General features: G+C 50.3%; 1 protein-coding gene across 8 annotated transcripts in view; it reads left to right on the top strand.

The window, feature by feature from the left end:
• Positions 1-443: 443 nt before the first annotated feature.
• The window catches only part of CAMK2B (calcium/calmodulin dependent protein kinase II beta), a 109612-nt gene continuing 94456 nt past the window's right edge, over positions 444-15599 (top strand). For 4 of the 8 annotated variants that reach the window (XM_034964026.4, XM_034964023.4, XM_034964021.4 and 1 more), the window contains exon 1: positions 907-1039. In XM_034964026.4, the coding sequence (XP_034819917.1) occupies positions 975-1039 (65 nt within the window). In that variant the 5' untranslated portion in view covers positions 907-974. Of the gene's footprint in view, positions 462-842; positions 1040-15599 lie in introns of those variants that run through there. The other 4 variants (XM_055115896.2, XM_034964028.3, XM_034964022.3 and 1 more) reach the window with 4 other exon arrangements.

The following is a 15599-nucleotide window of genomic DNA, read 5'->3' as shown; positions in this document are numbered from 1 at the left end:
CCCCTGGCTCAGGGTCCGTTGGTCTGGACTCCGAATGTTGCCTCCTGGGACCTCCATTCCAGACAACCCAGCAACCAGTCTTTGGAGAAGTGAGGGGGAAGGGAGGGGCTGGGACCAAGGGGAGGGGGCAGGCCCCACCCTTTCACTTTCTCATGCTAGTGACCCAGTGTGTACACTGCCTTCTGGGCGGTTCCTCCTGGCCAGGCAGCCTTTGGGGCATGTGTGGCTGATGGAGACTGGGCAGAAGGGATCTGGCAGCATCTCTTCCTGAGGGTGTGAGGAATGAGTCCTGTGGAGGGCAGCACATGAGCCCTCTACCTCCATGTGGGCCCCAGTCCCCTCCTGCTGTCAGGCTAGGTGGGCCTTCGAGAGAGAGAGAGGAGGCTGCGTTCATTATGTGCACTCTTCTGTGTTATGTGAGAGCGAGGGGTCGGCAGCAGCAAGTGGCCTGCGTGCGCGAGGTGCGGGCGTGGTGCGGGTAGAGGATGAAGGCGTCAGTACAGGGCGCGGGTGTGTGTGTAGGGTGCGGGGGCGGGCGGGGGCGGGCGCGCGTGTGAGTGCAGGTGCAGGTGCAGGTGCGTTGCGGGTGCGGGGCAAGGGTGTGTGTGCAGGGCGCGTGTGCAGATGCAGGGCGCCGGTGCCTTGCGGGTGCGGGTGCAGGAGCAGCGTGTGCAGGGCGCGGGGAAGGCGCGTGCAGGGGGCGGCGGGCGGGGCGGGCGCGGCGGCGGCGGCGGTGACAGCGGCGCCCGCGCCTCTCCGCGCGTAGGTGTGCGGCGCGCTCCTGGCGAGGACGGAGCGAGCAGATCTCGCGTGCGCTCGCCGCCCGGCGCAGCCCAGCCCGGCCCCCGCCTGGCGCCGCGAGCCGAGGTGTCTCCCGCGCCCGCGCCCGTGTCGCCGCCGTGCCCGCGAGCGGGAGCCGGAGTCGCCGCCGCCCGAGCGCAGCCGAGCGCACGCCGAGCCCGTCCGCCGCCGCCATGGCCACCACGGTGACCTGCACCCGCTTCACCGACGAGTACCAGCTCTACGAGGATATTGGCAAGTAAGAGCAGCGGCGCGCGCGGGCTGGGCCGGGGACCCCAGAGGGCCGGGACCTCCGGGACCCTCCGCGCCGCCGGCTCCAGGCGCACTGCGGCCCCGCGCGCCGCCGGCTTCTCTGGGCTCCGGGTCCAAGCGCACGGCCCCGCGCGGCCCCGACCCGCGAGCCCCCGGCCCCGGGCCTGGCTGCCTGACCTCAGCGCGCGCGGCCCTGCCCAGCTCTGCCCAGCGCGGCTGCCGGGCCGGGGCTCCGGGGTCGCGACTTGGCGCGGCGGGGGCGGCAGCAGGTGTCCCCGGAGCGCCCGGCAGACGTGACGCATTTGGCGGCGGGGAGGTCAGAGAGGAGGGGCGCGCGGGGGTGGCCGCCGGGCCTGGAGCGCCGGGAGGGGTCGGCTGCGGCCCCAGAGGGTCGTCCCCGACGCGGGTGCGCTGTCCCCACCCCCACCCGAGCGGCAGGCGGCGGGGGTGGCGGGACCTGCTTGCGCCTGCTCCTGCGCGTGGCCCCATCCGCGCTGGGGGTGCCGGCGTGGGAGAGCCTCTGCTGTAGGTCCCCTGGGGAATCTGGGTTCTGGAGGATTTTCCCCCAGATTCTTCTGGAAACAGGAATTTGGAGGTGTGGGGAGGACGAGGTCAGGGAGCCTGGATCAGGTCATGGGGATAGCGGGGAGAGACTAAGAGCCTGACTGGATTGCAAATTTCAGGGTCATCGAGGTGGATGGGGGCTGGATTTTGGACTGTTGGCGGAGGCGCCCTAAAGGGGAAGGGGCTTTGAAGGTTTGTTTGAAGTGGGACCTCACGGGGAACAGGTGCCGTGGCTCCCGTTCTCTCCTTGGCAGTATGAGCAGTGTAGGGCGAAGGTCTGGTTCGTGGTCCCCGGACCCGGCTTTGCCCCTGGGGTGAGATGGGGAGCGCCTCAGGGGCCTCCTGTCTGGCCTGGGGTCTCCCGTCTGAGAATCAAGGTGGCTGCACCTGGCATCCCTAGGGCTAGCTTCAGAACTCCTGAATCTCCAGCCTGACTGGGCCAGAGCCCCATCCTCCTGCGTCCTCCCCCATCCTCCTCCGTCCCTTCAGTGCAGGCGGTGGGGGCGCTGGCGGTGCTGGCGAGATTTCCTCTTACACATCCAGCAACAGATCCTTTTTTTCCTTTACTAAATAAGTGTCTGGTGAAACCTTGTGGTGGGTGAGGGACGCTGATCATTGATAATTGTGGAGTGCGGAGCTGGAGGAGTGTGGGGGTGTGTTCATTCCCCACTTCTCCCTGCACGTGTGGAGAGAATTCTGGTAGGGGGTAGGGATGTGGAGCCCAGCCCTGCAAGAAGCCCATGCTGAATGGGTGGGGTGGGGGGCCAGGCTGGCTGGGGGACCCTTCCTTGGGTGGATCTGGAGAGCACCCCAGGGCTGAGACCTCGAGGGAGAGGGCGAGCCCAGCCCCCTTCATGCGGATCCCTGAGTGGGTGGCTGGCTCCCCGGTCTTCATCCCTCAGATGCACCGATCTACCCCCGTCTGTCCTCTTGGCCTCCAGAGGTGTCCTGGCCACTGGAGGGGCAGGTGGGTGGCAGTTAATGTGCCTGGTTCTCTGAGGAAGAGAGCAACAGTGGGAAGTCAGTCTTTCCTCAGGAGCCTTCTTGTTGTCTTTTCTGCTTGCGCTCAGAAGCACAGAGGCCCTCACAGCAGGTGTCCCTGGTCTTCTCCAAAGAAGCCACTTTCAAGACCTCCCCATGTGCACCCAGTGTCCTCAGACTGCAGCTCACTCTGGCTGTTCCTTCTTCCCTTTGCTGCGAGCCTCCCTGCGTCCAGCGGCAGTGTCCGGGTGGCCAGCTCCCCGCTGAGCCTCCGATTCCAGCGCAGCTGGATGTCCTGGCCAGTGCCACCCACACTGGGGAATGGAGGTCTTTGGGGCTGCCTGGGGAAGGTTGAGAGAGGTGGCTCCAGAGGTGGAGACCAGGTGGGGCTAAGACTGCTGGGCTTCTCTGTCAAGCCAGAGAATGAGCTGCTGCTGGAAAGGAGCGAGTGTGGCCTCCTGAGCGAAAGCACTGGGAGCCATGCATTGCGAGGTGAGGAGTGGGGCCTGGCATCGAGGGGAGCCCCATGACCTGGGACAAGAGGAGATGCCCAAGCCAGGAGCAGGCAGCTCAGCCTAGTGCACCTTTGTGGAGCCCTGCTAGGCGCCGGGTCCCTGGCGACACCAAGGGCCTACCACTGCCCTGCTGTGGCGGCTCTTGGGTAGGTAAGGGACCGATTCCTCGGGGGTGCAGCCGTGCCATAGAGGTGGGCCAGGGAGCTGGGAGGGCAGAGCAGGGCACCTAAGGGGGATGTCTGAGGCCAGGGCTCAGCTGTGGGCACTCAGCCCATTTGCAGCGCTGGGGTCCCTTGGTTGATATGCTGGCTGGTTGTTGACAGTGCCTGCCCAGGGCACAGTTGGTGTTGCTTCCTGGCCCCAGGTGGACATGTCCAAGTTTATTTAAAGCTGCAGCCACTGGCACCCAGTCAGGTGGCGCTGAACTCCCTGCCCAAAGGAAGGGCTTGGCCTCAGGCCCACAGCTGCTCATGTGTGACGAGGCCACTGGCCTTTCCCCTCCCTTGCCCTATCCTTTTCTGCTGTCTCTGCTCCCGAATCTTCCCCAGAGGCCTGGGCAGCAGGGTCAGCCAGCCAAGAGGGGCCGCTTTCTGGGGCCCTGCCCTGCCCAGCTCTATAGGGAGTGTGTGCCCTTCCCTGCTCAGCCTGGCAGGGCTCACAGACACTAGCCTGGTGGCCCATGTGGGAGCAGGTACAGAGCAAGGCAAGGAAGCCCTCAGCCCGGCATGGCCCAGCCAACAGTGCAGTTTTTATTTTTTTTATATTGGATAAACTTTAAAAATCCAGAAAAATCCCAGAAATAATAAAATGAACACAGTATCTCTTCTACACAGAATTGAAAATGGTTACTCTTTTGTCATTTTGGCTTTAAGTCCTTTTTTAAAAAAATTATAAGAAGTATTACAAAGAAATATTAAGTAACCCATTTTCTTCCAACTACTGCTTTTGTATTTTTCCTCCCAGGCTCTTTCGGGTACATTTACACATGGATATAAGTATCCATAACTAATATATAGGATTGTTTTGTGTGGGTGTTTTTCTTAACTTTACATAAAAAACCTGGAACTTGTACTTTTCACTCAACAGTCTTGTTGACACCTGTGCTCGTCGATGTGTTTGATCGCAGGCTGCTGCGTGGCGACCTGTAGTGTGAACACTGTCCTGCGTGCCCCCATCCCAATGGAAATCTAGGTTGTCTCCTGTGTTCCATTGTCACTCAGCACACTGTGGCCAGCACCGTCACGGCCCGGGCCCTGAGTGCGTCTGGGGCGCAGGTGTGAGAGTTTCTTTAGGGTGTGTCCCTGGCAGTGGGGCTGCCGAGGAGGGTCCGCGAGTCTTCTGTCTTTGCAGGTGCCGCCACTCTCCCTGCAGTGTCCACTCACACAGCAGCGTTGGGGCCGCCCCTTTCCCTGGGTGCTGCCATTCCTCGGGTTGGCAGGTTGTCAGTGTTGATGGGTTGTCAGTGTCGACCGTTTGTTGGGTAGGAAGAGGTCTCACATTTTGTATTCAGCCTCGTGAATCTTCCATTTTTGGGGAGTTGTCTCTTTTCAAACATGGAGATCTCCCTAGAAGAAAGCATCTCCCACGAGGTTTTGGATTTCATTTCAGGGGTTCATGGGCCCCTCCTTTTTTGGCGGAGATGGCAGCTAGGGCTGGGCCATGTTGTAACAACACCTAATGTGTACATTACTTTAAATGTTTGGTTTTATTTGATTCCAATTGTCCAGAAAGGCCCTTCTCCCCAGCCCCATTTTACAGACAAAGAACCGAAGTTCAGGAAAGATTGGCAACTTGCCCAAGCCCAGGCAGCAAGAATGGCCCCTGAGCTCCAGTCTAGGGCATCTCCCACCCCTCCCATCTCTCCCACTAAACCTCAGATAGGCCCAAAACTGACCTTGATATGTCCTTGACTCCATCCAGTGGTACCCCAGTCGCCAGCGAGCGACTATATCCTGGGGTGTGTGTGGCCTGACCGCTGGCGGGGGCATCACTGTCAGCTGGCGGATGCCTTCTGCCGAGAGGCACACTGTGAACAAGCGAATGGCCTGTTAGGTAGTTAATAGATAAACTTAGGAAATTCAGAGCGAATCAATTTTTGAGTCTCCAAGCTCTGAGCCGGTTGCCAGGGAAGAGAGGAATGGAGGAGGAGGGATCATCGTATTTGCTTTCTCTCTCCCCAGAGCACACCAGGCACTCCCTGCCTCGGGGGCCTTGGCCAAGCTGCCTCTCTTCCTCTGACCCCTCACAGCTCACTCCCTTGGGCTGCTCAGCAGGCTCTCCCAGACGCCCCCTGCCCTGGCTCTCCTTTTGCCTCCCCACTGCTCCCTGCCCCTCCCCCCAGCTTGTCTTCTCCCTGGCACTTTGCCCCATCTGATGTGCTGGACAGCTTACCCACAGAGAGGCGGAGGTCCGGCTCCCTGCCATGGTTGTGTCCCCAGTGCCTGGCCCGAGGTGGGGAAGGGGTGAGTTGGGTGGGCCTCTGCCTTCCGGCCTGGCTCCCAGGAGGCCAGCAAGAGTCCTCCTGGTCTTGATTCCTTAATGTAGGGTAGTTTAAAAAGAAGTCGCACATGCTGAGATTGCTGGCAAGATGTGCATTAAGGTGATGCTAGTTTAGTTACTATTTAATGGTATTTTTATACCATAGCCTACTTTGCTGAGAGCTAAGAATATATCTGCATGCTTGCTACCAGGACTCTTTTCTTTTCTGGTAACAGTTGCTAGCGCTTAAATGGTGCTTATTATATTAACGCGCTAGATCTGTGAAGTAGGTACTGTAATCATCCCAAGTTTACAGGAGAGGTAGCTGAGGCACAGAGAAGCCCCATTCCCCAGGAAAGGTCACACAGGGTCAGGATTTGAATCCACATTCTGCTCCTCTCAGAAGCTCATTACCCTACTCTATTCTGTGCTTTAAAAATGCTGTGACTCCACTGGCTGACTCATGGCCAGCTTGTGGTCTACTCTGACCTGAGGCTTTTGGGCACCTGTCCTTGGCCGGCTGCTCACCATGATGTATTTGTGCTTTTCCAAACCAAGGGCCCCCTACCTCTAGGTTCCCCTTTGTGAAGATGTTACTTCGTTTCGTCACCAAAGACAACCAACACTCTGACTCCATATGACACCAGCAAGACTAGAAATTTTTATTTTATTAATTAAATTACCAGGGCAATATGATCTTGTAAAACACACACAGACACACACACACACACCAAGTAATACAGAAGTACGTGCCATAAAATGTGACTCCTTTACACTCAAGTTCCCTCACTCTCCAGAGGTACCTGGCCTCTTAATTTTAATGTCAGTATGAGGATATGTGTGTGTGTACATATATACACATCTACATATATAGCAGATATAGATGATTTCAAAACACAGATGGAATCACCATATATGTGATTCTGCAATCTGTTTGCCCAACACTTTCATGACGACCCCCCGTGTCAGTAAGTCTTTTCTTCAGCTAAGTGCCTTCCAATTCTTAGCAGAGAAATGTGTGCATACGCGTTGGCCACATTTTTTAAACCAAAAATTGGGACCCATCCTCTAGCAAGTGTGATGGGATATATAATAGGATGCTATATTTGAAATCAGGGCCTGAAAGGTCATTAGGAGGGCCCAACTGTTGTGAAGGAAAGCTGTGTTCTCAGCAAGACCAGCTGCAGGGGCTGGGCCTGTGGAGGTGGGTGCAAGTGGACTCCTGCCGAGGTCAAAGGCCACAGGACTAAGGATGTCTCAGGTCTCACTTGAAAGAACTGAAGGACCTATTCCCATCTTTCCATCCCCCTTTTCTAGGAATCCCGAAGAGCAGAGGGGAGAGATATGCAATGTTTAGGTTTTGTATCTTCTACTTAAAAATTCTAACAGGGATGTTTCCCTCATTTTTGCTCCATTGGCCTTTAAAGAGTCTATATTGAGCCACCCTAGAATTTAACAGTAATTTACTAGAAGAGACCAGGTGGAGATAAGTGTGCAATGTCTGTCCCTGGGAAGACCACTCCCATTTCCCTGTGTTCCGTGATGCCACCTCCCTCGTCCAGGCAAGAGATGTGGCCTTTCTGGAGATTTTAAATATATTTTCAAAAAATTTAATTCTCTCTCTCTTCCCCCAGAAAAATTGAATCTGATTTGATTATTTTTAAAGCATCTTTTACAGCTGCAAGTCACTTTGTTAGTGTAGAAACATAAAAATGCATTATGTATCAACTTGGTTTTTAAAAAATTATCATATTGGCATATTACACAGATATGTATATTTTATTCATAGAAAAACTTGAATTTATTTAAAATGAAAACATCCTTTTATGTTAGAGAAAGGTGGTGTTGCTAGCCGCCAAACTTTTGGGTGGCTTTTGTCTCCTGGGTTAGAGGGTCACTTGTTGAGGGCTCAGTTCCTGGTGGACATAGTTCTTTTTGTATTGACATAATTATCCAAAAATAACTTAAGTTATGATTCTTTGTTAAGCCAGACAGAAGCTTTTGTTGAATTCTAGAACAGATTGGCAACAACCAGGCAAAGATTTAAGAAGATTTTATGGGAGGAAGCATAATGGCACACTTGTACAGGGTGGAATTTGGGACCCACAGTCCTTGTTTCCTCACTTTGTGAGCAGCAAGAGAAGCCTGGAGGGCAGGAGCTGCTGTCGCCCTTACAATGAAGTACTGCAGGTGTTATGCCTTTTGCTGTAATGCCCTCTGGGTGTCAAGCACATCCCAGTGAGTGCCGTTTCCAGCAAGGAGCTGAGGAGCCCTGATTCTGTCACCCAACACACCCTGAATTCAAGTGCTGAGAACAGTGCCTGGCACACAGTAGGTGCTCCACAGTGACTCAGCAATGGTCTGGGTCACTCAGGCCTTGCACCTGGGACTGCTTCCCAGAGCAGTGGCACACCCACCCTGTAAAAGATGAGGGCCTTATAAGAGGTATTGGGTGGCTCTGCAGGTAGGTCTTGCGGGTATTCTGATGTCCAGTCTGGGTAGACAGTCTTGTCACCCTGTGAAATGCAGTAGCAGGGCTGTCAGCACTTATATGTCTGTCATGGAGCTTGACTCCAAGAGGCTTGCAGCTTTCAGCTCATTTCTTAATGAGGTTGTTCACATGACTTCTTGTTTGTTGAGGTGCTGCCTGATTCTCAGCGTCTGTGAGTTTGATCCAGGCCATTAGTTAGGGGCTTTCTGGGCAAAGGGTATGAGTCTGGTTAGGAGCAGGCCCTCCCAAAGAAGATGACCATGTGGTGGTTCTCAACCCCGACCACACATGGGAAGCCCCTGAGGAGTATTCAGGCCCCATCGCATTTAGCCAGACACTAGGGAAATGGGGTATCAGCATTTTTTAAAAGCTCCCAGGTGATTCCAGTGGGCACTGCATACCTAGACTCTGCAGAGGAGTCTGCACCTGAGGCCAGACACTCGCCTAAGCCCACACTCCTTCATATAACCCTTGGTTCTTTCAGAGCCCACCTAGGCATGAATTTGAAGTTTACCTTCATTTTCTCTACATTCACAATGACATTACTACCCCACCGCCCACCCCATCCAAGTTGTCGAGAGCTGCATTGTCCAGAAGAGATTAAATGTGATACAAAGTTGAGCCATATGTGTGATTAAAAATTTTCTAGTACTTAAAGAAAAAAGAAACAGGTGAAAGGAACTTTAAAAATATATTTATTTAACTTTATATCCAAAATATCATTCAGAGGCCTGGTGCAGTGGCTCGTGCCTGTAATCCCAGCACTTTGGGAGGCCAAGGTGGGTGGATCGCTTGAGCCCAGGAGTTAGAGACCGTGGGCAACATGGCAAAACCCCATCTGTACAAAAATTAAAAAATCATTTCAACATGTAATCAAAACAGAAATTATTAAGCTATTTTGCGTTCCTTTTTGTACTATGTCTTGAAATCTGGTGTGTATTTTACCCTTACGGCACATCTCAGTTTGGACCAGGTTCTTATGACTACATGGTGACAGTGACCACAGTATTGGACAACACAGGGCCAGAGCTTCAAAATCACCATGCTTTTTTTTTTTTTTTTCATTTTTCCTGGTTTCTTTTAAGGATAATAGTTACAGTCATAGCTGTCTTAGTCTGTTCCTGATTTCTTTTGCTCTCCTGAAGGCTTATTCATTTATTCAGCAAGTCTGGTTGCCTGTACTTACCATGTGCAATGGGTGCTTGGGAAACAGTAGTGAACAAAGCAGTCAAGGATGCCTGCCCTTGGGGAGCTTATATACTGCTGGATAGAGGCAGGTAATAAACATAAATACTAAACAAATTATATGATAGGGTAGAAGGTGATTAATACCTCTGAGAATAATTAAGAAGACTCAGGAGTGCTAGTTAGGAGGAAGGTTACTGTTATAAAAGGGATGGTAAAGCCAAGAAAAAAGAAGACTCCAATTGCTAAAATCAGGAATGACACAGGGGACCTTACTGCCAACCTTACAGAAAAAAAATTATAAGGAAATAACTATGAATAATTATGTGCCCTCAAGTTAGATAACCTGGATGAAATGGACAAATACTTAGAAAGACACAAACTACTGAATCTGGCTCAAGAAGAAATAGAAAATCTGAATAGACCTATAACAAGTAGAGATTGACTTAGTAATTTAAAATTTTCCCACAAAGGAAAGCTTAGGCTCAGATAATTTCATTGGTAAATCCTACCAAACATTTAAAGAAGAATTAATACCAGTCTTTTACAAGCTCCCCCAAAAAGTAGAAGAGGAGGAAATTCTTTCCAATTCATTCTGTGAAGCCAGCAATACCCTAATACCAAAACCAAAGATATCACAAAACTACAGACTATTATCACTTATGAATGCAGATGAAACATCCTCAACAAAACACTAGCAAAATAAATCTAGCAACATATAAAAAGGATTATGTATACATTATGAACAAGTAGGATGTATCCCAAGAATGAAAGGTTCATTCAGCATACAAAAATCAATCTATATAATACACCACGTTGATAGAACAAACATTGAAACTATATGAACCATTTCAATAGATGCAGAAAAAGCATTTAAAAAAAACCAATACCATTTCATGATAAAAACTCAACAAATGACAAGTAGAAAGGAACTTCCTTAACTTGATAAAATACATTTGTGAAAAATCTGCAGCTAACCTCATATTTAATGGTGGAAAACTGAATGTATCTGCTCTTTCCATTTCTAGGCAGCATGGTATAGGAGATTCTAGCCAGGGCAATTAGGCAAGAAAAAGAGATAGAAGGCTCCCAGATTGGAAATAAATAGTTATAGCTACCTCTCTTTTCAGATTACAGGCTTTCGTATATAGAAAATCCTAAGGAATCCATTTAAAAAACTAAATGGACTAAAAATGAAGTAAAAAATGAATTTAGCAAAGTTGCAAGATGTAAGACCAATACAAAAATCCATTGTATTTCAATGGACTAGAAGTTTAAAATAACAAAATTAGGAAAAACAATTTACAATAGCATCTAAAAAATAAAATACTTAATACTAAATTTAATAAAAGAAGTACAAGACTTGTACATTGAAAACCACAAACCACTGTTGAGAGAAATTAAAGAAGACCTAAATTAATGGAAAGACATCCCATGTTCATGGATTGGAATATTTAATATTGTTAAATAGTAGTATACTCCAAATTGACCTACATTTTTGCTATGAAAATTCCAGCTGCGTTTTTTGCAAAAATTGACAACCTGGCCCTAAAATTCACATAGGAATGCAAGAGACCCAAAATAGCTAAAACAATCTTGAAAAAGGAGAACAAAGTCAGAGGACTCACGGGTTCTGATTTCAAAACTAACTACACAGTTACAGCAATCAAGACAGTGTGGTATTGACATAAGGATAAATACATAGATCAGTGAAATAGGATTGAGAGTGTAGAATAAATCCATACATCTATGTTCAGTTGATTTTTTACAAGGGTGCCAAGACAATTCCAGTGGAGAAGAATAACGGTTCATTCAACAAATGGACAATTGAGTATCCACATGCAGAAGAATGAAGTTGGAGCTGTACTTGACACCATATACAAAAATTATTTCAAAATAAATAATAGATCTAAATGTAGGAGCTAAAATCACAGAATTCTTAGAAGAAAACATAAGAGTAAATCTTTGCAACTTTGTATTAGGCAATGGTTTTTTAGATATGACACCACAAGCATAAACAACGAAAGAAAAATAGTTTTGCTGTTGGGCTTCATTAACAGTGAAAACTTTTGTATTCAAAGGACACCATTGAGAAAGTGGAATAGAATAGTCCATAGAATGGGAGAAAATATTTGCAAACCATGTGTCTGGTAAGGAATTTGTATTCAGAATACTTTAAGAACTTTTACTACCTAACAGTAAGAAGAAACAACCTAATTAAAAAATGGGCAAAGGACTTAGACATTTCTCTAAAATAGGTAACAAATAGCCCACAGCACATGAAAAGATTTTGGCATCATTATGGAAATGCAATTCAAAACCATCATGCGATGCCATTTCACTCTTACTAGGATGGCTACTGTCAAAAAGACAGATAATAGCAAGTGTTGGTGAGGGTGTGAAGTTGGAATGCTCATTCATTGCTGGTGAGGATGTAAAATGGCACAGCTACTATGAAAAATACTTTAGTGGGTCCTCAAAATGTTCTATTCTTAGGTATATGCCCAAGAGCTATGAAAACATATGTCCACACAAAAACTGGTTCATAGCAGCATTATCCATAATAGCCAAAAAGTAGAAACAGCCCAGATGTCCACCAGCTGATTGAATGCATGAGGAAAATGTGTTATATTCATACAGTGGAATATTATTCAGGCATAAAAAGGAATGAAATACTAATAAGCACTGACACATGCTAAAATGTGGATGAACGTTAAAAACATCATGCTCAGTGCAAGAAGCCAGTCGCAAAAGGCCATGTGTTGTTTAATTCCCTTTTTATGAAATGTCCAGAAAAGGCAAACCTGTAGGACAAAAACTGGAGCGAGAATGGATGGAAAGAGGATGGGCAGTGACTGCTAATGGGTAGAAGTTTGTTTCTGAAGTGATGAAAATGTTATAAACTTAGATTGTGGTAATGGATATACAACTCTCAATATATTTATTGAGATGTATTTATCTGAATTATATACTCTAAATGGGTGAATTGTTTGGTATATGAATTAAATCTCAATAAAGATGTCAAAGAAATAAAACCTACTCAGAAAATAAAAGCTCTCACATCTGGATCTCGACGTTCACATTGCTGAGAAGTGAGCTTAGAAATTAAAGTGACTGCCAATGCCCGGCTCATGGTGGGTGGCCTCCCCTAATCTTCAGGACCCCAGCAGAAATGCGGCTTTGGCCAGGCCACCTTCTTTGAACCAGCCTCTGCTGCGAAGTGTCTTCGCAAACAAAAAACTGTGAGAAGAAGCCTTGTCACTGGAGCATCTGACTGGTGCCGGATGACAGCATCTCTAAACTTAGCCAGCCCTCTGGGCCCGTGCCTGATGTGAGCTCAGGCCAGAGGCACTGGGGAAGGCCAGGCTCCCACTGGCCCAGGAAGATCCAGGAACCTGTGAGCCCTCACATAAGCTGGGCCTGGGGCGGGTACTGACCTGGAGTTCAGGGACACATGACACATTGGGTGACCCTTTCCAGAGACCAGCACAGGGGAAGATGCCGTCTGTGCCACCTTACTTTCAGGGCTGTGTGACTGAGGGTTCCACGTGACTAGGAACCCAGTAGGTGCACTGGCTTCCAAACTTTGCCCCCATAGCCTCACCCCACGTCTGGGCCTCACCTCACATTCTGGGACTCTTTTGCTTGTTTCCTGAGTGGCCCTTGGGACTGTCACATCAGAAACTCCAGGCCAGGCCTTTGTAGCAAGGCTGGGGCTGTAGCTTCCCATTACTGCAGTGTAAGGTGGGCCTCAGGGGTGCCCTCCGCCTGTGCCCTTTTTCCTTCCTCAGAGAAAGCCTGGGCCCCTCAAGTCCTTGTCAGGGCCTCATAGCAGCAGGACGACTTCCATTGCAGTGTGGGACTTCTGAGGCACAATGTGTGTGCCCTGAAAGGCAGCCCAAGGATCAGGAGAATGGGACGGAGCGAGGGAGTGCTGGCCTGTCACTCAGGACCCCAGCTAGGCAGCGGGAGGTGGGTGGAGGCTGGGCTGGGTGCTGGGATGCCAGGAGCCCCTCAGGGGTGATGGGCCCAGTGGCTAGTGAGAAAGTGGTGGTCACAAGGCCGCTGCTGAGGAAGCGCACCTGCCCCGAGGGTCCTGCTGTCTCCCTGGAAATTAATGTGGCTGAGCCTGTACTCCTCCTTCGACAGAGCTGGGGACCCAGCGGTCCTGGGCCCACTGCCTACCACCACCCCATCCCCATCCTTTCATCATAACAGCCCCAGGGACTGACGGAGAACACCCCTCCCAGTCAAAAACCCTGAGAAAAGCAGTGATTTTGATGCTTTTCACAACTCCTCTGCATGCCTGAGGCCAGGTTCATTTTATTCTTACATTTTTATTCTCTGATTGACATTCACAAATTCTTATCTTGACCAATTGTCCACATGACATCCAACCCAGGACAGCCTGTCTTGCGGGAGGTGTTACTCTTTCTCTGTCTCCTCTGTCTCTCTGTTTCTCTCCCTCTCTTTTTCTCACTTCATGTTTCCACTTTTCCTCCCTCTTTTGCTTCCTGGTCTTTTCTAGGCTCTTCCTGGTGTGGTGACGGTGGCCACTGGGCACCCCCCTCACTTTATGGGGCAGCCCCTCCCGGGAAGGACCTGGGGCTGTTTCTTTCTCCAGCCTCATCATCCTCCCCTCCTTCCCTCCCTCTTCCTCCCTCTCCTTTCACTTAAAGGATCCTGTCTTTTGGGGGGCCCTCCTTCTCCTGCCCTCCCAGGTCCTCGGTGGCTTGTTCCTAGCTCTGAAGGCCGTTCTGGGGCTTTGCAGCCCCTGAGAGTGTCACAGGCACTTCTGGGTCTCTGCCCCACCCTCCCACCACCACCCCCTCGCCACTGACACCTGGTTGAACTATTTCCCCCAGTGTGGGCTGAGGATGCTGGAATAGAGTTGTCATTTTAAATTCCACTCACCTCCACTTTCTGGCACCAAGGATGGAGGCTCTGGAGTGTGGATGGACCAGAGCACAGCCTCCCTGTGACTCCAGTGCTGTTTCTGTGGCCTCACTGCCCTGGGGTAAATGTGGGGCTCTTCCCAGCCTTGGTCACCCATGGGGGCATCACCAGCAGGAAGCACACACTGGGGCTCAGTTTCCCCCTCTGGGCTGTGGGGACAGAGATGTGGCGAGGAAAGTCTCCAGCAGGCGTGACTCCGTGGTGAGGATGGGCCTGTGCCTCATTTGGGCCCCGTTGTATGACCCTGGGCAGGAGAAGGGTCACCTCTTGGAGCATCGTGAGGGTCAGTCCATGGTGCAGGGAGCCAGCCACGCAGTCATCCTTCCCTGCCCAGAGTGGGGGTAGGGCAGAGTCAGTCACACACCCCTTCCCTTTGTCCTGTCTGCAGGTGGGAGCAGAGACCCAGGCCTGAAGGCCTCTGGTTTCCCACTGTTGTCCCTGAGGCCCAGAGCTGGGGTGGTGGGGGTCGTGTGTGAAGGATGACACAGCTCAGAACCGCAGAGCCAGGTTGTGGTGCTCGCAGGGGCAGGACAGCCCCTCTGGGTACCCGGGGCTGGGGCTGGGAGAGGCCTGAGAGGGGTTGCAAGCACCCGGGGCCAGCCTCAGGGGCACATGCTGGGGCACAACAGTCTTGCCTGCCACCCCTCACAGCCACACATTGCTTTTAGTTTATGGTTTACTGTCTGGAATCCTTAGGGATTCTTTTCTCTGAGTTTTTCTTGTTTGTTACTAGAGGTTAAGAATTTGATTTGCCACATGGTGATAAAGGAGTTCTTCTTGAAACCAGATTTTGGCTGAGTGCGGTGGCTCACGCCTGTAATCCCAGCACTTTGGGAGGCCGAGATGGGCGGATCACCTGAGGTCAGGAGTTCGAGACCAGCCTGGCCAACATGGTGAAACCCCATGTCTACTAAAAATACAAAAATGTGCCAGGCGTGGTGGCATGTGCCTGTAATCCCAGCTACTCAGGAGGTTGAGGCAGGAGAATCGCTTGAACCAGGGGGTTGCAGAGGTTGCAGTGAGCCGAGATCACGCCATTGCACTCCAGCCTGGGCAATAGAATGAGACTGTCTCAAAAAAGTAAAAAAATAATAAAAATAAAAACCAGGTTTTAAAGACAGCATTGCAAGTACCAGTTTTTGTCATTATTTCTTAATGATTCCTCAGAGATAACGGCTACATACCATACCAGGACATTATTTTATTAAGGTAAAATATACATAACAGAAAAATTTGCTGTCTTAACCATTTTTAAGTGTACAGTTCAGTGGCAGTACGTGTATTTACATTGTTATGCAACTGTTACCATCATCCATCTCCAGAACGTTTTTGTCTTCCCTAAGTGAAACTGTCCCCATTAAATACCGACTCCCCAT

Source organism: Pan paniscus, chromosome 6 (assembly GCF_029289425.2).
Source record: "Pan paniscus chromosome 6, NHGRI_mPanPan1-v2.0_pri, whole genome shotgun sequence".
Lineage (NCBI taxonomy): Eukaryota > Metazoa > Chordata > Mammalia > Primates > Hominidae > Pan > Pan paniscus.
The sequence above is the reverse complement of the archived record's forward strand: the minus strand, read 5'-3'. Positions and strand labels throughout refer to the sequence as shown.